Here is a 25726-nt window from a genome sequence, read left to right on the forward strand (position 1 = left end):
AAGAGCATCTAAAACCACAGACTGTATTATTTGATCCTCTCTGAAATTATATTTCCGTAGAAGCATTCATTAAATTACTTTTTCCCTTTCTACTGCTGCTGTTTTTCTCTTGACCTGACTGAAAAAAGGGTCTTCCCATCTCCTTCCTTCCCAACACCTATGAAGCTCAAGAGCACCACCTAGTGCCCGTAGACCAGAAGTACACCTCTTTGCTCTCTGACCATCTCCAGTTTCAGACCCCAAAAACATGCATTACACACTCATATTGATCTACTGCTGGGATGACATACTAGCTATCACTTGGAGTGTTTTTCAAAGGAGAAAAGGAAATCAATAGCAGCACAGTCTGGTTAGAGACCTCAGCATTGATCTAAGAAGCTCAAGACCAGACCTCTGAGAGGGCCAGAAAAAACACCAGAGGCTTGTCATGCTGCAGCCGAGTCCCTCGCACCATGTTTACAGGTGACCCCCCAAATGGAAAGCTCTGCCCCAGTTTCTTGTCAGTCCTGATTGTTTATAAATATGGCAGCTGTCTCCTCCAGTTAACATCCCCGGTGAGGTTTCCACAGGACTTGTAAGCTTCGAAGCTTTAATGAGCCCTTTTCATCAATATTGGAATGTCAGGTCTTATTAACCCCAAAAAGGCTCCTGATCGATACCCAGTGAGGTAGTTTAAGGGAGGGCATCACTCAGGTCTAGAAAGCAGGTCAGGATTACTCCCCCAGCCCTGTAAATAATCTAGCAAACTGCTGATGCAATCATCGGATGCCACCACACTATATTATGTTTAAAGACAAGAGCAATACACTCCCACAGGCAGAGTTAATATGAGTAAACCGGAAACAAATCAGCTGTTTTACCTCCCTGGACTGCAAGGGAAATTGAAAGCTGGTTTGATTTTACTGTTGCTCTGTTCGAATATTGATCTTATTACCTGCAAAGAGTTGCATTGTGCATTTGTGATTCCACTTGCACGGTCAAAGTGAATTTGGTACTGATCACTGCAGATGCATTGTTGTTGCTGCCTTTCACACTGACCAAATGCTGGTACACACACTGAAATGCAAGAAAACAGGTGTAACATTGAATAAATGTACATTGCACTCAAAAGTTAAACCATCAGAATGTCTTTAGTTTAGAGCTGTGGTTTCCCAGCCTGGAGTCAAATCTGAGGGGATAACAAGATGATTAAAGATGTAAGATCTGTTAGATAAAATTACATTTATTTTTTTCTCACTTTTTCTCTATTTTTTACTGGATATGATACATTTTTTGGCATCTAAACGTTTCAAATGAAACAATCTGGAGAGGAAAAATCACTTTTTTGGTCAAACTGCTCACAATTTAGGCCGAAAAGGTAGAGAATGACTGGTCTAGAGTTTAGCAAAGCAGCCAACTTTCAGATTTACATATGGAAAATGCAGAAGAAAAGTAGATTTAGTCATGCTCTAACATTTACTTGCTGGTCTTCTCTTATATCCTAAAACTCCATTAATCTTTTTAGTGACTGAATCTGGGTGAGAAACATGAATGACACCTTTTCCAATGAATTACACTGTTGACTGTACTTTATGTGAGGCTATATTCTTAATATTTTGTGTGCATTGCTATGAAAATGTTCAAATTCTTACAGGTATTTATGTTTTTGGGAAACTAAACTGATTTCAATGATGTTAATGTCTCAACAAGTAGAGAAACATGGACAGACAGTGAATATTATTTACCTTGTAGCAATAGTCTGAGGTGTAGAAGACCTCCACTTCATGGGGCAGCTGGTTATGAAACGATAACAAAGCCTGATCCATTTTCACAGCGTGTCCTGCATGATTTAAAACAGCACTGATTTACAACTGGTACACAAATCTTCATGTACATCATAAATATAAGATAGCAGAAGGGTGTATCAGATCACTATGTTCAGCAAGATCATTGTACTTACTCAATACTATTGACTGAGTCCTTAAACTACTTGACATGTTCATTATTATATATAAAAGAAAAAAACAAAAAATCAAATTTAACCTTAATTACGAGGACCAAACATTGACACAAGAAGCCGACTGTTCGTCAGTGGAATCTGAACTGAAAACTTAAATTATTTAATCCAGTTTGTCTGGACATCACACATCACACCCACTTTCACCACTAATGAATCTAGTAAACTCACCTGATTTGATGTGTCCTCCACAGCTGCTGCTTATAAGGATTAATAAAGTTAGACTTGCTTGTAGCAATCTCTCAGGCTCCATGTTGCTACTTGTAAACAGCCACCTCCCCTGCTCATCTTTATAACACTCACACCAGTATAAAAAGTGGTCAAAGGGCAACATGCATGTGTTGTTTGTGATTCCTGTCAACTGGTTTGTGATGTTTGGAATCATTTTTGGGGCATTATGTCTACAATCTCGTGGAGGAGATGAATAAAATAGGAATTACTGATGGAAACAGACAGCTTACATGTGTTAAGTGTTTCCTTTGGTGTAGAAGTCAGTGGGAGGAACAAAATTTGTACTATCATTTGAATGCTGTCCAATGGTTTTGTTTCAAATTACAGCTTGCTTTCCTTTATAACCAAAACTCTGACGCCCTATTCTCATTTCCACATCCAGCCAACTGTTAAATGCTGATCACTTGTCACATCCTCTCCCTCTTTTCATTTCATTAGCCAGTTCATTTCCCTGAGCGCTTGCTGTGACAGATGAGTTCAGCGGGGTAATCTCGCAGGAGCAGCTCATTAACCTTTGACATGAACTCCAGTCGGCCGAGGAGCAGGGCTTGCTTTAATATCTGCTGACCCGTTGTGCAGACACATTACTAACACTGGGCTATTATTCTGAGCAAGTTTATGTCTGATATGTGTGCATGTATACAATACATAATAGAGAATAAAAGCGTGTGCAAGAGGTGTCTTCATTCTTTCATCACACAGCAAACATTGCTGCACCGGGGCTTTGTGTTGACTCCTGTTCCAATAGCTGCCCTCATGCATGCCTCGTGCAGCAGATGACAGTTTATGATTAAACCATGGATGTATGCATTAAACCAGTGTTGACAGGTGGCTGAGTGACCTATCAGCAGGGAGGATTTCTGCTCAGGCATCTGCAGGGGCAGCTAAGCAGGACCTACAATACAGCTCATGTGTCGGGTAGATTCATTCCAGTTTCTGCCACTGCAGATTTGCCTCTGTGCAAGAAGAGAGCTGGAGCTGAACCTCCTCTGTGCATGAAAACACTCTGCAAACATGGTGAGTACACAACCTCTCTACAGTGTGTGTGTGGCCTGACACACAGGGCTGCTCACCGCCTCACACACCTGTTGAAATTTACTTAATGGCATAGCCTAAAATTCACCTAGATAATATTTAATTGCTTAGTCAGAGTGCTGTACATATTTGGATAGACACAGCACTTTTTAATACAAAGTTCAATGTGTCAGTATGATTTTGCAGTGTGATTGAAACCCTGGTGAAAGGTAAGTTAAAAATTCAGGGATAAGAATGACATAAGCACATTTTTTTGTATTATGGTTTAAGCCAGCGTATTGGATGAATAGACAGTGGTCATTGTCTGCGTGCAGCCCATTCGCTCCACAGATAGAGCAGATTAGAGCGTTGCTATGATACCTGTTGATGTCACTGCTCTGTGTTAGGCTGTGCTTGTGACATCTGTTTGCTCTGTTTGCTTATAAGCATGACCGCTCATCTGGGGACAAAGCCTTCAACAGCCCCCCTCTTGATTGTGCAATAAAATCAGATATCTATTTGAGGAATGTTGTGAAATGTTCGGTTTAGATTTGGAGTCAGGGTCATGAAGGCTGAATGAAATGAGCATAACTGACTTTAAATGCATGTGACCCTGCATCATGTGTCAAGATTAGGAATCAAAAGGGAGTAAACATAAGCCCCACCTCCTCTCCCACCACCACCACATACCTTTGAACCAGCAAGTTTTTAACTGGAAATGCAGCCTCTCTCATTGTTTCCAGATGGGACCCTGTGCAACCAATCACAGTTTGTGTTTGTGAAGCTGCCCCTCTCAGATCTGCTGTACTGTTACCTCTGCTCTGTCCCTCCAGGCTGGTAAGATCCAGAGTCTGACTGAGGAGGAGAGGGCCCACCTACTCCCCTTGCTACGCAACGCTCAGTGGGTGGAGGTTGTGGGACGGGACGCCATTTACAAAGAGTTTGTTTTTAAAGACTTCAATCAGGTTCCTAATATATCATATTTCATTACACTTGACTTACAAAACTCACATAACTAACATATACTGTACCTGTACTGTATTTTTATATTTATCATGATTTGGGATGCGATGTTCTGTCTTCCAGGCTTTTGGTTTCATGTCCAGAGTGGCGCTACAAGCAGAGAAGATGGACCATCATCCTGAGTGGTTCAATGTCTATAATAAGGTAGAAAAAGCTAATTATGCCATTTTTGATAAATTGATACACAATCACAGCTCAACTTGGTCCTGATTTGCTTCCCTTGCTGAAGGAGAGGCCAGTATTGCTTCAATTTCATGATCCCTTTTGACTAAGCTAACCTTCATTTATCTGCAAATCATCAAGAACATTGTTCTTATGCTAAAGTAGACAAAGACGCTCCTGCCATCACCCTTTACCAAAGCTCTGTCCTTATAATTGAAGTGTATTTATTCAACACAACCTCTGCTTTCACAAGACTTGCCAGCTCACATGGGTGTAGGAAAGTGTGAACACAGAGCTGCACAGAGCACTCCTGGCTGATGCAGATTCTTCTCTTTTAGCAAAAGCCATTAAAGCTTAAATTTGATTTTTTTTAAAGGTACTGTAATCAATATTTTTATATTAGAAAAATGTTCAAAGTGACTATGTGTAATGTGAAAGGGGTCAATCCTTGTGATGAACCCACAGAGAATTCTCACCTGATGCTGCAGCCTCTTAACTCATAGAGCTGTTTAGCATCTTTCAGCTTATTGTTTTGGTGTTATAGGCAGCAACTTGACTGTTTTTCTTCACTCTTATCAGCTTGTTTCCAGTCACAGCAGACAGCTGTTTTGCCAAAAGCTCTGATGAAACAACTGTATGCTTCCTGCTCAGCACCATACAGCTGACAGGTGATCACAGCAGAGCATTCAGCAGTTAAAAAGTCAGATATTTCCCTCAGGAGTTGGTAGAGACCAAAACAGAGCTAAAAGGAAAGTAAATATTAGACTTTAATTCATTAGGTGGACAGAAACACAACTCCAGATCAATGCTGATGTTGCTTCATGTCTGCTGGATGTGTAAATAAGAGACTGGTTGCTAACAAGTTCAGCCATATCAACTACAGTACGCTGTGTTTGCAGCTTGCTGTGCTGCCTCCTAGTGACCAAAAATAAATAAAAATAAACGAATGCAAATTAATTTTTAGTCTGGGTGGAATATTCAAACCTATCCCTTCATTACTACTTCTTCATAAACTAGACACATAATTCAAATAAAAAAACACCATGATTTTAATTTCTTTTTAGCTTTTCAGTTTTTTAAAACTTTTACTTTACATGCTAATTTTTTTCAGACATTTTAATATTTTAACCTAATGCTCAATATGCTGGGTTGACACTGCTTTCATCATTTACTCTGCAGAGAGTTCAAAAGCTTTCAGCTCTTCACTTGACATTTCAACTGATATCACTGTTACACCTGAATTGACATTTCAACTACTTTCAGTGCGTACACTTAAACTGACATCTCTGTTGGTTTCTTCACAAAAACATCAAATGGCACTTCAATTGCTTTCAAGGCCTTCAATTCAGCTGATATATCAATTTATTGCCAATGGAGACAGGGACGGATATTTGACTTGATTTAATCCTTCTTTGGGTGCAACATATGTCAATGGGAAATGGGAGTTTTGTTTGCTAATTTGAGACTTTGTAATTTTCACTGACCTTTTGGCTAAAGCAAGAACACTCAGATTTACTTCAGCATGTTAAATTTAGCCTGTTCTCGTCACATGATGAGCGTCATACTCACGATTCCATTTTCCTGTGTTCACCCAGGTCCAGATCACTCTCAGCACACATGACTGTGGGGGGCTGTCCCAGCGTGACATCACTTTGGCCACCTTCATTGACCAGGCATCTCTGATGTGACCGACACACATTGTCAGTCGATTCCACAGTGAAAACTGAAGTGCTGGAAGTCACAGCTCTTCTTATATTCATTCCACTGAGAAATCTCTGAAGCTGTGACCTGCAACACCCAAAGAATATGAACCAGTTACTTTCAATTGTTGTGAATAATGTAGCAGGTGTTAAAATTATGCTGTTGTTGGTTTTGCATATGGTGAATATATGTGAGATTTTTAGCTAATGGTAAGACAAATCATAAAATCATTTACCTTACATTTAATTTACACTCAAGTAAAAATACAAATTCCTCAGTATCCATTCCACTTGTTAACACAGGTACCATTTACAATAATGCGTCTTTCTGTCACCAATAGTGTCTTATGTGGCAATTTTTTGTACTGTTAGTAAAAAGTTATTTTCTGCAAATCTATTATTGTCAAACAGTTGTTGTTATAACAGAAAACTGACCAGAAAAAATCAGACTGAATGCATTTTATTGAAAACAGAATACTGTAGGCCATCTGCTGTGTTCAACTTAAGAGTATAACTGTGTTAATGTAACTGCTCACTGTGTGTTAACATTGTTTACTATGCATTATTTGCTAGTAGAAACCAGCAGGTGGTTCCTTGTTTAAAAAAAAAATCTGTTATACAAGGAGAGATTAAACAAAACTCTTTAAACCGTGCACATTCAAAACCTCACATGTGAAGACATACTGCACTGGGGTGGACAAATTTCAAAGACCTTTCATTATAAAGCAATCCAGTAGTCTAGAGACATGCAAATTACCAGAGTTGAATAAACAGTTCTCTGTGCAAAGTTCAACATTTTAAGACTGTTATAAGGTTATATATTTTTAAAGGGCTGCCATATTAGATTGCAATATACGAATGTTAGTGTTTAAGTTATTTTGTCCACCCTGTGTATGTTTGAAAGAGCAGTGGACCTTAATGATGTTTGTTATGAAGCCAGATCCCTGAGGCTGTTAGAGAGAAAATGACAACACAAGTCCAAACCTCTGAAGGCACAGAGGTGAATGCTCATTATTGCTACGTAACATCACCAAACTACAATAAAAGCAGGAAAGATTATAGAGTTTCAGACTTCAGAGAGAGTGTGTTACAGCGGGTAGTCACTGTCAGTTACTGCTTAAAGATTGCATTAAAGGTTTTTATTCAAAATTTCTTGAGGATGTTTCTCTAAAGCAAACAAGATGGACATATAGTTAGAGTACTGATGAATGGGTCGACACAGATGATGGTAATTAGCTCCAATCGTTCTCCGGCTGTCGTAAGGTCCTTTAACCAGGCACTGACTGAAAGCTAGAAAAATCCACATTATAACCTGAAGACCTGTCAGTCTTCAGCTTATAAGAAGACATGTAAGAGCCTAAATACATTCATGTCTAATCTCTTGAAAACGGTTCAGTATGTAAAAACACAAACACTCACAAAAAAAAGACTCACAAATGAAGTGATTAATAAAACACCCAGTGGTCACACAAATGGTAAAATTACACTAACAAGGCTGATAATCTGTCATTCATTACTATTACTTTCTGTAAAACATTAATAGAGCATTCCCCTTCGTTTCACTTCATTAAAGGAATAGTTACATATTGCACAAACAGAAATAATTTCATGGAAATACACAATTTCAACAAGCAGTATCGGATAAGCACATGAAAGTAAAACAGACAACAAAAGGTCCTTTTGGTGTTACAGTATGCATCTTTAACAACCTGGTTGTAAATAAGCACATATCCTGGTGAATGGATAAATATTCACCAAAACACATCCACTTTACAGACAGGGCAAAGAACAGATTTCCCCCCCAAGAAAACTATCAAATCTGTCAGTCTGTGGATCAATCACAGTGGATATCTTTCTCTTCAGTATCAGTATATCTAAGAACACTTGAATGTGGTTTGTCAAATGCCCAAACATTGTACAGTTTGAAAAGATTATAATGTTAGAAATGGAACTAAACAGTTGCCCTGTTGTTAGGATGTGTCTCAGTTGATGAATACATGACAATTGCATTGAGTAGAAACTGAGGTAGATTGAATTAGGAAACAATTATTAAAACAAAGTGGTACACAGGTGACTATGCAGACTGCACAGGAAATAATGAATTTCTGCAACTTGAAAACATACAGTGAACTTAAAAGATTTTAAACTTAATTGCTTAACTTAACCAGGCAGCCACTTTTTGTTTTCAGTTCTGAAAAACAAGCGATAAAATAATCTATGTGGCTGATAAGCTTTGGATTCCACTAGCCGCTTCCAAAATACTCCTGGTTACAGCTTCTCCCTTTTGGAAAGTTCAATTTTAAAAACTATTTGTTGAAAATTAATGAAAGCAATCAACAATCCAAATCATTCTCCCTAAAAATTCCAACCACTGTAGATGGACCACGAATGCAGACTTAAATGTACTAAAAGAATGTCATCATACTAAGTGCTAACAAACTAGGACATACTGTATGTGTTCATGCTTACAGACTAACTTCTACCATAACATCAGACTTGTAGTTTCAAGTGATTTACAGATTAACCTGATATGTTCTTGCCAGGGCATAGCAGTGCTTTTACATTAAAAATGCTGTTTTCAGAGAACTATTTCATGATAGTGATAACAATACTCCTTCAACAGGCCTCCACATGTACAGCCAGTCTTGAGCAGTGCATCAGGTTTCATGCTAGAGGGCAGCACAGCGGTTCTAACAAGCTTTCAGTGGTTTGTGTTTTTGCTGAGTCATCACAGATAGTGACACAGTGATGGCAGCAAGCTGAAATGTTCTGGCATTAAAAAAAAAAAAAGATTTTTGCTATGCGATCAGTACAGATTATGACAGAAATATGCATTAAACAAAAGTTAAAATTGAAATGAACTCTTAAAACAAACAAAACTCACACACACACACACTTTCACTATATTAATAAAATCAAATTAAAGACTACAACTCGTTTGAAACCAGTCATTGCTTTCCTGTGCCATTTAGGCACAACGTTACAAGCGTTATCCCTCTGGGCTGATTAAAATGATGATGGCTTGTGCTTTCAAAATCGTTGCAGATGTTTCCGTATGGGTTGTGGGTATGCAAGATAAGGCAACCATTGAGCGATTAACTCAGAGCACTAGGAGGAGGCGAGCATGCTTCCCTCTGTGCAGCGGGGATGGGGCCAGAGCAGCCTGATCCTGTTTCAGTGGGCTTTGCCGTTGCCATTCATGTGGCTGGTGTCTGACTTGGGCACCTCAGTGCTGTAGAGGCAGTCCAGGAAGCCTCGGGAGATCTCTGTAACCATGGATCTGTCTGGGATGGACTGGGCCATGCCGTAGATTGCTCCCTGAAACAGCAGGAAGACACAAGGGAGTTCACAAGTGTGCAGAAACATTTACACTCAAATCATCACTGTGATACTTATAAGTATGATGATAATGACAATCGACTACTTATACTCCAGAATACTTTTAACAACAACAACCACCAGAGAACAGGTTTTATATCTGAGATGTTAACATGTAGAGTAGATGTAGAGGGTGATAGCGTTAGCTTAATACATTTTTCCAGTTCAGAAAAGATGACAGAAAACAGTGGACTATTGTTCTGTGCGGTAGACAAACCTGATATATTTGATAATGAATGAATACACAGAATTAATAAACAAAAAGCTCAAATACATAAGAAAGGTCATTCTAAATGTGTAAATTAGTTTATTTTTATTTTTATTATTTATATTTCGCTATAATTTTGTTTTCTGTAAAGTAGGCTTTATTTTTCTTTAAGCAGATTTTTTTTTCCACCAAGACTTCCTCTTGAGTTGGTCTTGGTTTTTCCATCTTTGATTATGCCATGGCCTCATTTATTCCTTGAATATGTAATTTAGGTTGTTGTCAGTCAAGCCTTTGTTTGTTGTCCCGAACCTGTGATCTATGTTTGTGCTACCGACAAACCTGACTGGCACAATGCAGGTTTGTGGGAGAGTTTCTACTCTATTTAAAACTGGCACACAAAACAGCATAAAACCGCATATGCTGCTTGTGTCGACTTGAAAGGACAACTTGTGCATAAAGAAAACAAAATTCCAGCATGGTTAAACAACAGAGACTGATGTAGACACGTCATGTCTGAATCCAAATGAACAGTACTGTACTGTCTGCCCACACTGACAAGCAGTCCAGAGATTAAATTAAAGTTTGATGATGATAATAATAATAATAATAACAACAACAACAGATGCAAAGGTTGCATACACCCTTACAGGGCGGCATGTTCTCTCCTGTGGATGCTCTGCGCTCCTACTACAGTCCGCTGACATGCAGGTTTGGTGAACTGGAAACTTTAAATTCCCCCAAGCTGTGAATTTGTCAGTTTATATGTGTTAGCTGTGTTGACTGGCGACCTGTTAAATTGAGGCATTGCATAATTGTTGAGCATTCAAAGTAAAATGGTCCACCCTTTATCTGTGGTGCTTTAGGCAGATGCAATATTTTGTGAAATATATTTTTCACTGCTGTGGTGTCTTGACATATTCCTACTGTCTATGATAAAACTCCAAATAATAGCTATCCTGGTTATTGTCAACGAGGGCAGCAACTGACCACTCTTTCCATTATTATTGACTATTATTGACTTACGTAATTGCATTATATTTCTTTGATTAATTGATACCCTTCACAATTTTCCCAGAGCCCAAGCTGAAGTCTTCTAATTGTTTTTTTTTTTGTCCAAAAATCAATCCTAAATCTTATTATATTGATCAACTTATCATCAGCTCTATTGGCTTAATGAGAATAGTTTGGCATAACGAGTAATGTTGGACAACAATATTATATTTAGTGCATATTTAATGTATGAATGAGATGCATAAGCAGAGCTATCTCACCATTCCTGTGGTTTTCTCTGTGGGGTTTTTCAGGATGTTGGCGACCTGCTCTTTGACGTCACCAATAAATCGTTCAACAACGCCCGGCTGGGTGTGCAGAACCGTGCAACAAATGTGGATGCTGTGAAGAGATCATACAGTTGTTACATTGGTGAATATTTGCTGTACCAATATGCTTGTGAAATTACTATTATTCATTTAATATCTACCTGGATGGGTACTGCAGTGTGTTTAGATTCCAGCCCTTTGACGTGAGTGCATTAGACAGACGGAAAATATCAAAAACATCTGAGCCTATTGCCACCACTGACACCTCTGGATCCCCAAACACAAACACACCTTTTATCTTGCGAATTCTGTCACAAAGAATAAAAAAGATCATCTTAAAATGATGGAGGATCTCTGGCTCAACAGTAAATACCAAAGCTGAAATCAAACTCTAATTAAAACAATCTTATTTACTTTGATTATCAACAATCATGACTTCAGTATCACTGATCTCGATGTCTTACTCTGTTTTAATTTTGCGTGCTGCATTGATGATCTTCCTAGTGGCATCAATGTATCCGTCCTCTCCCATGTGCATCATGGTCGCCCAGCAGGCGGCGATGATTCCTCCGGGCCTCGAGCCCGCTACAGAGGGGGAGGCGTAGATTCCCCCCTGCCAGTCTGGAGCCACAAAGTACTGATAGTGACGATACTTTTTATCACTGTAGAGGATCACTGAGGAACCTTTGGGGGCGTAGCCGTACTGGAGAGGAATGTGACACACACACAATGAAGAATTAGAGCCACTATAAAAGTACAGTCTGGATGTCATGTTGTGACTATTGCATTACACATAGTACAATGTCAATTCCTACAGATTTGTTATTAGATTTCATAGATTTGATATATTTTTGGTAAACCCTGTTTATTAGTTTTTTAGTTAGGAAATGAACAATACAAGAAATGTCTCCATACAGTATACAGAAACATGCATGAGTAACAATAAAAATATTCTGTGATCAAATATGATGTAATGTAGTTGTAGATTTTAAAGTGTCATGTTCTGTTTTTGAATTTGAAGGAAATGCACAACCCCTCCTCACCTTGTGTGTGTCTGCAGAGATGCTAGTAACGCCTTTTACCCTGAAGTCGAACGGGGCAAGTGTGTACCCAACCTTGGCCATGAAGACAATGAGAAAACCTCCCAGACAGGCATCCACATGCAGCGGGAGGTTGTAGCGTACAGCCAGCTGCAACAGAGTGGGCGGAAAGTGTCAGAGAGGAACTTCCATATTTTCATTTCAAAACCTATTTAGAGGAAAAATAATTTCACTTCTGACCTTGGCTACTTCCTCAATGGGATCCATGATTCCATGAGGAAACTGAGGCGCTGAGCACACCAGCATGGCTGTGTTCTTGTTGATTGCTCTCTTCATGGCCTTGAAGAGAGGAAGAAGAAACAATATGGGAATAACTGATGTCAAAGAGTAGCAGTTAATTAGCACCTGCTGTCTGCACATACTATATTCTCACCTTCACGTCTACTTTCATAGTTTTCTTGTCGAGGGGAATGTGAACAAGTTTCATCCCAAAGTAGTGTGCTGCTTTGTCAAAGGCTGCATGGACGCTCACTGGTGCAAGACTGCAGAAATTAGAACACAAAAATAATGTCAGGAACAAGGCTTGAAATGGGCCAATTTGCTTTACTGGTATGACCATGAAGTGTAGTATTGCCAAAGGAAAAAAAGACAAAAAAAAAAGGTGAGACATTTGAGAGACAAAAGATGCTTGAGATTCAGAGAGAAAGTGATTTTTTTTTTTCTCAGGTTAAACTGAAGGAAGTTAAAAGAAACAATAAACTTGTGCAAGAACAGAAGACAAAAAAGGATTTATACCAAGAAAATTTAAATCAACCTTGGCTCATAAAGTTCATCTTACATTTCAGGGTATTTGACACCACGTTCATACGCCATGTCTCTGTATGCCTTGCAGGCCATCAGTATGCTCTCAGTTCCCCCTGAAGTAACCTGGACAAAAAGGCAAAGAGCTGTTAAATTAAGCCAATCCATGTTTTTCCATCAATCCTCAGCTTATACATCTTGTGAGTGTATGTATATGATAACTTACTGTGCCACAGGAGTTGGGTCCACCCTGGAAAAGTGTGCAAGCCATTCTAACAACCTCTGCCTCCATCTTTCTTACACCAGGAAAGATGTCTGGGTGAAGCGGGTTACTCCATGCAAAGTCTCCATATACCTACAAACAAAAGCAACAAAATGAGACACAAGATGAAAAGATCTGTGCAAACTCAAAATTTTTACTGTGAGCTATGAGCAGACAAAAAAAAGAAACAGATATCTCTTCGGAGGAATGAAAAAGATTTGTTTGTCAAAAAAGATACAAAAAAGACACATAAAATAATGTAGCTAACACCAACATGTTCTCAAGTTGGACCTTGACTTTTCATGGCTGGGATGCCAAAGTCCATAGATGTATTCAAAGAGGCATACCTTCACCAGGAGTTTGGTCAGTGATTCATCGCCCCAGTACACTGCACCCGAAACACATCCTTTCTCCCACTTCACCTCATCTGCAACAACACGTCATCTCCTCAGAAATCATTGGTTTTCTCAAAGAAAAATGTTTTTAATATGATAAAAGGCCACATGAGATTACAAATCAGTAATGGAACTCAGCCTAAACTAAACACTGGCAACCTTAAATCTACTCCTTCTATCTTCAAAGTGGTGGAACATTACATTAGAAATGCTTCTCATGAAGTCGGCTATAAAGATAATGAGAGTCTCACTTACTCAGAGTCTCGTACTCTCTGATTTTGTCCAGCACTTGGCTCTGTGTGAGACCTTTTGAGGGCAGCTGTTTAGTGTAGCTCATCCCCTCCTTCAGAGTACACAGACTGGTAGACATGTCGTCCAAAGCCTTGTTCAGTTGGCTCTGAATCTGTCGGAAAGAGAGGACAGAGTCGCTTTAGAGACAGAAAGTCTGAATGCTGTAAAAACAACAGTAAAGTTAAAAAAAATTTCCCTAAAATTCCCTAAAATAAATAAAGGTGAAGTACAGCAGCAGTTTTCTGTGTTTTAGACTGAATGTGACAAAATGTTCATTGTGCTATCAATGCTTTATGTACATTTTTGATAAAGCCTGACGGTGAGCTCTGAGTTGGCCAGCTAATGACCAGAAGTAACCGAATGTTATCACTAGTGCATGATGTTAAGTGTGCCAAAGGTCTGCCCCCCCCCTTCTTCCCCGTTGCACTCAGTCATCCAAGAGTGACTCATAAGAGCCTTAGACGACAGAGTCTATGCACATCTGCTGAGAGAAGAAGGAACAGATTCACCACTGATACTTACTGCTCCGCCAACAAAGGGTATTTTTCTGATGAGTCGAAAGCACTGCTTCTTGATTCTGGATATGAGACCTATTAGACAAAAAAGACAAGGAAGCAGCTGTGGTGAAACGCTGGCTCACATTCAACCACAAACATTAAACAGCTGACTATGACATATAATCACAAGTCAAGACAAGGAAAAAAAAAAAAAAAAAAAAAAAAACTAGGCTCACATCCACAAAGCATTTAATTCTGATCCTGAGGACAAGCATCTAGTCTCCTCTGAGAAGCTTCACTCTAAACAACTTTCTTTGGGAGCTGCAGTAAGACGGGTGGAGCTGACCCTGTTAGGAATTCAAGCACTGATTGATTGATAGCAGATCTGGAAATTCTTGTTGATTGACAGCATTTCTCAGTCAAACATACTAGAGAAACGAGTGCTGTACTAAAAGTTGCCAACTGCAGAGGAACTGAAAAAGCTGTTCATTCAACAGCTCACATTTCCACATTTTACACACAGTAGGTGAGCAGGGGTTAAACCTGACGTTGAAAGTTATAACAGCAAACCACAGTATGGCAGTTATAACAAAGCTCTGTGAACATGGCCTTCTGTCTGATATAATATGCGTGACATGTGTGACAGATTACTTTCTTGTTGGAAGAGGAATCCTTTGATCCAGACTGCTGCAAGTGTGGTGATGACTGTCACCCCGATGATCTGCCATGGCTCCAGGTCCGCGCAGTGCAAGTTGACCTGCCGTCGGCCCTCCTCCAGGTACAGCAGGACCATCTCCTTATACACCTCCAAGGCACTCTGGACACAGAGACACACGGCCGGTTACAGGAATAACTCACATGTCACAGTGAGCAAAACAGAACAAGATATTTTACGTGATGAAGTAAAGTCACAATCATAATTTTGCCATGAACGATATGTAGAATTTACAATAAGGTCAAACTCTACAGTCTTACATTATTAATGTTTACAGTAATACAGAATTTTCAATAAAGACAATACAGGATCACAAGAATACATCTGTTACAAATCTGTCTTCTCATGACAATTTCAATAAGAGGAAGGGACCACTTCACACTCTGCGTTTATGAGACTGAGTCATGGTTTGACGCCATCGTGACCATTTTGACCATGTATGATGTAAGAACCTGCATTTCATATGTTTCTACATATCTATGTGCAAATATATGGATGTTGGAAATAATCCAGAAATGTAACTCCTAAAATCAAGCTGTAAATCTTGTTTTGCAGTAGATTGTTCAGTCTAGTTGCGTGACTTGCTTTTTATACAACATTCCTTCATCGAATGTCTTGTTGCCATGAAACTGTCTCCATCCACTGTCCTACGTGACTTCAGTCCTCCAACTGAAAATCATGTTTTTGAACTTATTACAAAGTCCAATATTCTCACAACCCTTGTTAAATCATCCTTGCCCTCCATCATCTCCCTGATAACCTCCATTATCAACTCCTCCCTGACCACTGGTACAGTCCTCCTTCCCTAGATGTTGCCATAATCAGACCAACTCAGGAAAAAACTGGTTTGGACTTCCAATTTACCATTCGCCTCTGAAATTCTTGAGAAAGGAGTTGCATTTCAACTCCAGATCTACCTTGATAACAATAATTTCTTTGAACAATTCCAATCTGGCTTTCACCCCAAACATACCACAGAAACGGCCCTGATTAACCCATAAGAACCCGGACCCATTTCTCCTTTAAGGAAAATTATGAGGAATATAAAACAGACCAAATGGACCACAAGGAACACATTTCTGATTTTTTTTTTTGAGATTCTACCTTCAGTGTCAAAGATCTGTAATGTAACATATATGTCATAACGATATTTCCCTAACTTGTTTTATATCAGTTTGTTCAAGAAATGTGGTCAGAACAGGTTAAATGTAATACGAGACATCTTTAAAGCATTAAAGCATCAGAATTGTTAAATGGGGTTGGTGACACCTGTGTCACCATGGGTTCTTACGGGTTAAGATCACCAACGACGTCCTCCGTGCAGCTGATTCCAGTCTGCTCTCTACGCCCTTTGCTTAGTGCATGTTTTATTGATGATTGCACTGATGTTTTATTACTGGTACTTTGTTATTTATTGTACATTTTATTACTGATCTTATATGATGTAAGGTGACCTTGAGTGCCATGACAGCCGCCATTAAATAAAATGTATTATTACTATTATTGTTACTGTTTCGTCCGACCAGCGATTAAATCAATTTACTGTAATGTCAGATGAAGAAAAGCAACAAAGTCTCACAGTTGAGAACCTGGAACTATCAAAGTTTTATCACTTTTGTTAGAAAAATACCTTAAACAATTAATTGATTATGAAAATAATTTGCGACTAATTTTCTGTTTATTGATTAATTGATTAATTGACTGCAGGCCAATCATTGCAGGTCTAATTGATAAACAGCAAATATTAGGTTTAAAACCTAAGCGGTAGATTTATCTGCACACGGATTAAAGTGCTCCAACAAATTACTTTTAAGAAAGAGTAACTTTATAACTAGTTACTTTTTAAGGCAAGTAACTTATTTCTCAAGGTAACTTCCGCAGCACTAGAACATATTTGTTGTAGCATTAAAACCTTAAAACGCAAAAGGAGATTATTATCCTCCAGTAACACAGCTCTCTTATATTCAGACATAATCTTTGTATGATTAACTGTTACCATGTACATGAATGCAGGTTAGTACTTACATCAGAAGACATGGTTAGCTCTGCAGAGTTCAACACTGTCAGCAGTTTTCTGATTGACTACAGCAGACTGTTGGCTGTACAGCTGGTCGGCTCCTCGTTCTCCAGGTGAGAGTGAGAGATTGCTCTCAGCTGACTGAACGACTATCACTCGACTCCTCCCAGCACCCAAACCGGCAACAACACATCCAACCAGCCAGCGGAAAGGATGTTTTGCAATCATTCATAATCAGACACGACAGGAAATTTGCCTTTACGTAGACCCAACTAAAAATATATCATACAAGCCTGGTCACGAATAACTGCTGAAATAGTAAAATGCTTGTGAAAATGTAACTGAGCCTAAATCACAGTAATATCATAGTAAATGACCCATGAATGCCGTTTCATAAGTGCAGTAAAATGATCTTTTGGCTCTTTTCATTATCTCTCCCCCGCAGTGATTTTATGACACAATAGCATGTAGTTTGATAGCAAGTGTGCTTGTTTCTCCACAATCTGATGGAGTAACGCTTAAGGTTCAAAGGACAATATCTTAAGTTATCGCAATCTGCGCTGCTTGAAATAAACACCCCATAATTTGGTTCCCCTTGTGCAGTGTGTCTATCATGTCAGAGGACGTGAAGCATCGGCAAATAATAGTGAAAATTCACACATTCACAAGTTTTTCCAAGTGAATGAAGCTGAAACAGAGGGTGTCACTGAGCCACAGGGGTACGCCCCCACTACCCAGACTATAGCTGTCCTACCTGCCTGTTTGGATTATGTTCTCATACAGGTTTGGCAAGACCAGCTGCATATGCTGAGCGGGAATCCATGGAAAATAAAGTACCATGTGTTGACTGGGAGTGCTTGAGTTTTCACCACAGGGATAACGTTTGTGTATTAAGGTAAAGAGCAGGTGCAGTGACCGCTGCCACGCGTCTGAGCTTCATCTGTCATAAAGAAGAGATTAGATGTTGTTATTTAACATCAGTGCAAAAGGCAAGTCTGGGAGGCTCATGTAATGTGCATGACCCCCCTCAGGATACAGGCCTCTCTCTCCCTTTCTGTTATCCAACACATTTTCTGTCTGTATTTCTCTCTCAGATCCACCCACACACTTCCAAACCATTCAAATCTATCTTTGCCTCAGGAAAACTTACACCAAGTTCACACAAAGACTTGTGTACCAGTATTGTCCTCCTCATTGTTGAGCTGTGGACGCCCATTCCTTTGCTCCCCCTCATACAACATTTGACTGTTCTGTAAGGAGACCTTTTGTTGCCTCAGAGGGGAGGTCATGTTCTCATGGAAATGTACTGGGCGTGTGAGGTGGCTGCTCCTGGATACATCAAGGGAAAACAGACTGCTCGCACAACATCACTGCTGCCTAGTCAACGATATTCAAAGATCATTCAGGAGGAAATAATTACAGCTGTGGTGTCTGGAAAGTATTGTTTAACTGTCTGCTGCGCCTCTAGGCCGTCGTGTTATGACCTGAATTTTTAAGCCAAAATCAAAATGAGGGTTTTCATTCATGAGTGCAGACTGTGACAGGCAGGTTGGAGATTAATCTTGCACTGACAGCAGATCTGTGTCAGAGGAGCCGCCCTCTAGTGCCCAGTCTTTTGTCCGACTGCTGATCCCTACTATCAACAAAAAGTTGATTCTGCTCCTTTAAGGAAAACCCCACAAATCTAAACTGCTCTCTGGTGGCAGTGCTAAAGAGTAATGCTTTGTTTAAACTTCCTGAAGGTTTATGTTGAACAGGATATCTAATTTTAAACAAGTGGGTGCAACAATAAACAATAGGTAGGAGCTTTAACGTTAAACCTTTTGCAGAGGAAGTACTCTCCACTAACAGACACCTCATTGAAAAAAAAAAAAAGAAAACAGATTTTCGCCCAATAGAAGTGTAGCATGAAACTACAAGAGCGAGCAGCATTGTTGTATTTAGGTTTTAGGTCTAAAACATACTGTGTCTTTTCTCATATAAAATGTCTCACTTCAAGAAGCAAAGTATTAATGTAAACACTTTTAAAAAAAACATCCACAAATCTGTAAAGTAAGGCTTTTATATAAAAAGGTCGCTGCACAAACACTGTTTTTAGACTTCGAGCATCCCTGAGAGCACAACAAGTCAGGTCATTAGCTCACTTCAGTGTTGATAAACAAGTCTGAGCTTCTTCCAGCGTCTTGTAGCAGCACTGTCATCGTGCCAGGTACTACACAGTGTGTAATGTGCGAAAACAGGTTAAAGTGAAGCGTCACCTACCCAGTAATCCATATTGTCGAGGCCAACTCTCACCGACAGCCCTCTTTTTTAGTGTGAGACTCGGGAAAGTCACCTCCAGCTGCCTGCTTTGAGTCTTCGGCTCTCATCTACATGCTACTATCAAACAGCCGCAAGCTAATCCTGATTCAGGAAGTAACCCGCGGTCTGATATGGCTGCGCGCGGTCTGCGCATGTGTAGATTTGACAATGCTATGGCTTGGTGTAATCACAGGAAAGTCTGCGGTCTGTGCTGCACCGCGTCTTTTGTAGATCTACTATGTACAGCAACTGTGGTGCCCAACGTTTGAACACCCGCCAATGAGATGAGCTAGCAAAGAGCTGATGCTGCATTCAAATACTCCTCGGTCCTCGTCATGTCCCAGTAAAGCCCAGTCATATCTGTGCTTTCATGAATCAGAATATCAGTTATTTTCTTGAATCAAGTGGGACTGAGCTGATCTTTGCCAGAAGAATATCCACATGGGTGTGTAACTGATGTTTATTCATGAAACATTGCTGCATAAAAATTTGGGAAACTGAACTGCCAAAAATGTAATATTATCTGTTATAAAAATATTAAATTCTGAATTTTAAAATAGGTGATAATTATATAGTTAATCATAGTCACAACTATTTTCGATACTATTTTCTACATTGTTTCTATAAATACAGAACATAAACAATAGTGTATTGTACAAATCAAGGACACAAAATCACACATTTACTGTCATGCAAAGCAACAAAGGCTGAATAAAAACACCAAACAAATACTATATGTTTGAAACGTTTTCTGCTCGCACTGGTTTATTAAGTATTTACACTTGAATATATTCTATTGACTTGTACCTTGCATAATTTCCTGTTAAAGCAGTTTCTAAATTATCCCATATTAACGCTAAAAGATCTTAGCAGCTATATATCTTATAGTACACATATTTACAACTTTTGAGGGGTCGTTCACCTTTACTCTACTTATAGTTTCCATATTTTCGATATTACACGAATGCATCATCAGTGTTGCTTTTGTAATGGCGTGAAATGTTGTTTTCTTTCTCAGGATGAAAACAGCGCCACACAGCAGTCGAGTGAAGGCAGTGCAGCCAGCATACAGAGCCCTCAATTAAAATGTAATAAAGGCAGAAACGACAGATTTAATCTCATTTCCAGTTGAGATATATTCTGTATATTATGAGGGGAATGTTTTTGACTTTTATACCAATGTTGAAGCTGGAGTGACAGAGAGAGTAGCCTGCTGCAGTATAAGGAACGACGGGAACTATGACAGTTTTACTCAATTAATTATTTGTGGTTTAATATGGATGGTCCAAATATTCTGGATGATCAGCTCAGGCGGGGTCCGGGGGGCACATGGTGGCTGTAGCTGGAAGTGACTGTAGCTGGAAGTGACAGGTTATTACAGACCTACAGACAGGTTTGTTATAGTGTTTAATGGTATAATGAGCATAAATAGGCTATTTAGTGAATCATATGTGCATCGCAGCACCACAGAACCCCACATGCACACTTTGATGGCATTAATTAATTAAATACTTTATTTGTTATATACTTATCTTTTTTCAGGGTTGTAAATGTAGTTATATTTTCTTGAAATGTTAAAACAGAAAATATCACACATAGTGAGAGTGAGCTGCCTTTCTCGAACTATTGTTATCATTCTGCAGAGCTGTGAGAAAAATAACAATATATAGGTTCACTGGGTTCATATTGACAGTAAAAAGGACGTAAAACAAAGTCAGTGAAGTCATTGTGTGTTTATGTTGGGCTTACTCAGTGGCAATGCAGAACACTGAAAAATGAAATGAGATATTTATATATATTTAGACCATATATCTCTCTACACAGATTAGGCAACACATCAAACAGCCATATTAGATTTCACTAGAGACAACCTTTCAAACGCTCTGTAATAAAGACCTTCTGATATATGAGATTTTTATAGGAACGTTAATACATAAACGTTCAATGACTAATTAATAAATGTACAAATAAACTATGTTTCATTTCTTCTAAGGTGTTGCAGAAAATGCACGTTTGCTCTTTTTTTATCCACCAAGAGTCATTAATGAACATAAAGTTGGACATGTAAACACGCTATCACAAGAAAGGAAAAACATTCTGCCGTAGTTTAGGGGGTGAAAAGGGGCGACTTGCAATCAGAGCCCTATTTGTGCTTAAAATCTCCAATCTTTACAAAAAGACAAACTGCCTCCAAAGGACAGCTATTCCAGTGTAATTGGTGTACACTGTCTTCAAAAGCTGAGGTGAGAGGCACAATGCTTTGCCTGTGAAAGGAAACTCCAAAGCACATTAAAAGTGAATTACTTCTTGTGTAAAGTGTGTTCGGGGTCATTCTGGTCACGAGGCGCGCACCTCTCCAAAAGCGCACACGTCTCCAAAGGCGCACTCCATACTTTCTAAAAGGCAGTCACATTGTTGAGGGGTTTCACAAGAGGTGTACATATGGCATCCGGGTTGCAATTAAATGTTTTTAAGATGTTTTTCCTTTCTTGAAGAAGTTTCTTTTTCCTTTTTTCTCTCTCCCGGCAGCTCTTTGGCAGAAAGAACAAGAGGAGGGGGGGACATTGAATGGCTTCGCTGCTAGTTTGGGATGACAACAATCTGGTCAGCGAGTTGTTGGACTTTGATTGCCCCCCTCAAAACGTCCTTCAAACAAAAAGCTGAAGACGAAAATAAAGCCCCACCTGGTACCTCTGTTTGCTAAAATAATAATAAATAGATTTCGTTTAATAAATAAGCAAAAGAGACTGTAAAGTGAAGTTGTAGAGGAAGTATTAATCAGGAGCATCGGGCAGGTATCACCTGCTCGTGAGCTTGCTCAGTTTATTGTTAAATATTGTTAAATCACTTTTCGTACCAAGTCTGCTCCGATATCTGCTATTTCCACAGCAACTGGGCGCTTATGTTTGCCCATACTTTGCATAACAAGCAGGACACTACAGCACACTGATAAAAATCAAGGAGAGAGACTGACAGCTTCAAACCCACACCTGTCCATGATATCCGAACATGGATTTGGCATCAATGATTATTTGTAAAGTGGTAATATTCAGTTTACTTTAGACTTTTCGTGCCTTTTATAACAGCAAGGCACCATCTCCTATCTCACTAGTGTATTTGTCCAGTTTATTGAAAGCATATGGTTATCAGATTGTTCCCAAAACACATATTTAGACAGAAAGTTAAGGAGTGCTTTTTGTGATCCTTTGTTGGCAATTGTAAATCATGTTCGGGCTCTGCCACACTCCCCCTCTCCCCCACAGCAGAGCTGAAACCTGTCTGCACGTTGCTGATACTTTTTACTAGTGTTTAACTTTCTAAAAATAAAACTATACTATGAAACTGCAATGCGCCACTGAGTTGTGGCGATATTGGACATGTTTTTGGAGATGTCATAGCGCACAGATATAGGCTCACAGTACAGAGGAAATCGAGCTTTTATTATTGTGACACACATCAAGACCCTTTGTGCTATCAGTTCACACAACAGGTTTCACCCTCTCGAATCCTCTTTGTTAGGTGGCACCATGCGTAATTGTCTTTGTCCAACTACAGGACTTTTGCGCTCTAACGCAATAACAAACGTTTATCCAACTTAGTGTGGCTTTAAAAAACGAGATTTTATTTGATATGCGTGCGATTTTACGAGCTAACAAAGAGATAAGCTATTGTTTAAAATAACTTTTGGCAATACTCAAATAAGGACCAATTTGCCGCATTGTTAATGTCAACCTTACCAGGTCATGTGATATGCGCACAATCAAAAATACGCAACGGCACACTTAATAATAAACTGTTTATTTTAAAGTAATCGTGGAGATGTTGTTGTTTTCACCTCAGTTTTCGATATTGTGGCGAACTTGGAATTGATTTTAGGAGACCGTTTGCCAAGTTACCATGACCACTGTGTACCCTGCAGAGCATGTGCCAATATTTTGAGTGCGTAAAATGTGGCATTACAAGTACCCTTAAAGATAGAGATCTGATAACACGTGCAAAAGCAAACTCACACGTCGTGCTCAAAAATATTTCTATTCTGCAAGAAAAATTAAGTAATGTGCCAAATATTTACCATCATTTCATAGCTTTTTGCGCATTAAACCCAACGATAGTCAGCCTCATTCAGATTTATTAACATTACTGTAGATGTCATGACAATTATGAAAAAGTACTGACCAGCACTGAAAGCTTCTAATTGAGCTGGACACTCACCATTTATACTCATGTGTACCGTATATTTTTACAGTGTTTGAGCTGGATGAAGAACATCTATGCGTAAAAGAGCATTTTGTATTTCTCTGCGTTGTGCACCAAAAACTTTACCTAAAAATATGACAAAGTTGCCCTATGTTTTTTGGGTTTTTTTTAGCAAGACGTCCTATATTGGCATTGTAAGGCGTAGATGTGACTGCATAACTAACAAAATGTTTTCTTTTTGTTTGTTTTTTTACCACTTTGTACACAGTAAGTGTGAACAGTTAGATAAAAGATAATTTAAGTTAACATCTCAGACCATTAGTGGTCCTGCATGCCCCCTGATTTTAAAATATCACCTCCAGACAGATTTCTGGGAATTGATGTTTGATATCAACTCAAGAAAAAATAAGTTTGATCTCAATCAGGCTGCAAAATGTGCTTATTGTGACTCTCTATGGCACTTTACCACACACATGTATTTGAGTGAATATTACAAAGAATACACAAAGAAATGCAGCAGTGGGACTAATGAGAGCGAGAGAGAGGCAGAGGGTGAAGGACGCACTGCCTGGAAGCTGATTGGCCACTTAACAGGCGCTGTTGATTCAGGCGCCCACCGTGCAGAAAGATAAGATAAAGGCCATATAAAATGACAGAGATGCGCATCCCTCCCTCACTGTCAGCTGCACGTATACATTGTCTCCTGCCTCCAGCTACAAGAGGGAATCACAAGGACGAGCGACACACCGTCTCCTCAAACATCACCTGTCACAAGTTCACAAGTAAGTGCAAATATATTACTCTAAAGTTGCATTATACCTTATTTTGTGTTTTTCAAGATACATTTTCTGGACACTAGTGCAGTCACGTGCTCATCCTGCCTCTTTTTCATCACTTAAATTATATAAAGTGGTGAAAACCTGAAGTAAAAATTTGTGAAATCATCTCAGTACAGTGGCAGATTTATTAACCATTTGGAGGGTCAAAGAAAAAATAGAACAGGATTTTCAACTCTAATGGTTAAAAAGTTTGAAGATTTTTAGACAAAGTTTAATTAAATGACTCATACAGACATTATGAGGCGTATAGCAAAAGCTTGTAACATGATGATAAGAGTGGATATATATGTGCTTGTGCATCAGACTTTTAAAATCATGATTCACTTGATAATGTGTATTTTTACTTTATTCTCACAGGATGTCTCCTAAAGTGCTTTGCGCCCCCGGTGACCTGCGCACATCCAGAAACTCGCTCAGCAGGTTTTCTCCAAATGACCCAGTGACTGAAGCTGGTGACACTTCAGAGGTCTGCAGTGAAGTTTTACATATAAAAACACAGACTTTTAGCGAAGGGGAAGCAGCCTCAATGCAAAACCCAAAGCACAAACCCAGATGTGGGCAGTCTGGACTGAGAGGCAGGCGCAGAATGAAGGCGAACGACAGGGAGCGCCACCGCATGCACAACCTAAACTCCGCTCTCAACGCGCTGAGGAGCATCCTGCCGGCGCTGCCAGAGGACGCGAAGCTGACCAAGATCGAAACTCTGCGCTTTGCTCACAATTACATCTGGGCGCTGACCGAGACTCTGCGCATGGGCGACCAACTCGGACACGCGCCGGATTACCTGCAGACATCAAACCTGAGCAGTCCAACGAGTGTCGCATCTGCAGAGTGGGACTCAGCATCACCTGTCGAGTCTTGTTGTAGGACCTCAGCTGACTTTAATCCAAGAAACTCTTACACATCTGCTCGTGAAATGAACTGTAAGATGTTTACAAGAGATGAATCGAGTGTTTTCCCTGTTACCTTTTATTTCAAGTCATTCTGTGGTGAAAATGATGTCAGAAATACTTGGCAATAGACTATTAACTTTTTGTGATGTCAATTTTTTTATGTTGAACTCTTAACAGGTAAAAAAATAATACTTAAAAGGGTCACACAAAGCTGCTGCTCTGCTCTTTATGGGTTGAGAACTCACCAACATGCAGCATGCTTCAGCCCATACAGAGCAGTGCAGCATTTTCTACATTCAGTGTGAATTTATTATCTAACAGCACTTAATCTGCATTCACGAGTTACAAAACAGACTTTGTTCAAAAGTATTGTTAAACAAATGAGCCACTGCTATTATTTGAGGTAATTTCTTGGTGCTGGAAAGTGATTTCATAACCATGTTGCAC

At 39.4% G+C, this 25726-nt stretch overlaps 4 protein-coding genes across 8 annotated transcripts in view; 2 read left to right on the forward strand and 2 right to left on the reverse strand.

Annotated features, from left to right (window-relative positions):
• Nucleotides 1–4001, reverse strand: part of si:dkey-192p21.6 (uncharacterized protein LOC565246 homolog) — a 25949-nt gene extending 21948 nt beyond the window's left edge. For 3 of the 4 annotated variants that reach the window (XM_042433240.1, XM_042433242.1, XM_042433241.1), the window contains exons 1-3: nt 2168–2491; nt 1725–1819; nt 935–1056 (exon numbers count right to left, since the gene is read on the reverse strand). In XM_042433240.1, the coding sequence (XP_042289174.1) occupies nt 935–1056; nt 1725–1819; nt 2168–2381 (431 nt within the window). In that variant the 5' untranslated portion in view covers nt 2382–2491. Of the gene's footprint in view, nt 1–934; nt 1057–1724; nt 1820–2167; nt 2492–3931 lie in introns of those variants that run through there. The other variant, XM_042433243.1, reaches the window with a different exon arrangement.
• Nucleotides 3143–6523, forward strand: pcbd1 (pterin-4 alpha-carbinolamine dehydratase/dimerization cofactor of hepatocyte nuclear factor 1 alpha). The gene is made up of 4 exons (XM_042433246.1): nt 3143–3244; nt 4075–4206; nt 4328–4408; nt 6022–6523. The coding sequence occupies exons 1-4, from the start codon at nt 3242–3244 to the stop codon at nt 6112–6114; spliced, it is 309 nt and encodes a 102-aa protein (XP_042289180.1). The 5' UTR covers nt 3143–3241; the 3' UTR covers nt 6115–6523.
• A 47-nt stretch (nt 6524–6570) lies between these two features.
• On the reverse strand, nt 6571–19470 carry sgpl1 (sphingosine-1-phosphate lyase 1). 2 transcript variants are annotated; one of them, XM_042433244.1, is made up of 14 exons: nt 19312–19470; nt 14969–15134; nt 14343–14410; nt 13785–13932; nt 13482–13561; nt 13099–13227; nt 12910–12998; nt 12505–12613; nt 12312–12410; nt 12075–12221; nt 11496–11734; nt 11193–11339; nt 10984–11104; nt 6571–9444 (listed from the first exon to the last, which is right to left on the reverse strand). In XM_042433244.1, exons 1-14 carry the CDS (start codon nt 19321–19323, stop codon nt 9301–9303), a joined length of 1698 nt encoding a protein of 565 aa, XP_042289178.1. In that variant the 5' UTR covers nt 19324–19470; the 3' UTR covers nt 6571–9300. The 2 variants fall into 2 exon arrangements, with proteins under 2 accessions (XP_042289178.1, XP_042289179.1); XM_042433245.1 differs by lacking the exon at nt 19312–19470 and adding an exon at nt 17058–18027.
• Nucleotides 19471–24152: 4682 nt separating this feature from the next.
• neurog3 (neurogenin 3) lies at nt 24153–25681 on the forward strand. The gene is made up of 2 exons (XM_042434334.1): nt 24153–24329; nt 24744–25681. The coding sequence occupies exon 2, from the start codon at nt 24745–24747 to the stop codon at nt 25405–25407; it is 663 nt and encodes a 220-aa protein (XP_042290268.1). The 5' UTR covers nt 24153–24329; nt 24744; the 3' UTR covers nt 25408–25681.
• Nucleotides 25682–25726: the final 45 nt, after the last annotated feature.

Source organism: Thunnus maccoyii, chromosome 14 (assembly GCF_910596095.1).
Source record: "Thunnus maccoyii chromosome 14, fThuMac1.1, whole genome shotgun sequence".
Lineage (NCBI taxonomy): Eukaryota > Metazoa > Chordata > Actinopteri > Scombriformes > Scombridae > Thunnus > Thunnus maccoyii.

Excerpts from the sequence above, each read along its gene's own strand:
- pcbd1 (XM_042433246.1), top strand. Across the intron at positions 4,207-4,327 it reads TTTTTAAAGACTTCAATCAG|GCTTTTGGTTTCATGTCCAG; the intron begins GTTCCTAATATA and ends TCTGTCTTCCAG. Across the intron at positions 4,409-6,021 it reads GGTTCAATGTCTATAATAAG|GTCCAGATCACTCTCAGCAC; the intron begins GTAGAAAAAGCT and ends GTGTTCACCCAG.
- sgpl1 (XM_042433244.1), bottom strand. Across the intron at positions 11,340-11,495 it reads GCACGCAAAATTAAAACAGA|AATTCGCAAGATAAAAGGTG; the intron begins GTAAGACATCGA and ends TCTTTGTGACAG. Across the intron at positions 11,105-11,192 it reads ACACTGCAGTACCCATCCAG|CATCCACATTTGTTGCACGG; the intron begins GTAGATATTAAA and ends ATCTCTTCACAG.
- neurog3 (XM_042434334.1), top strand. The coding sequence starts at position 24,745 with ATGTCTCCTAAAGTGCTTTGCGCCCCCGGTGACCTGCGCACATCCAGA.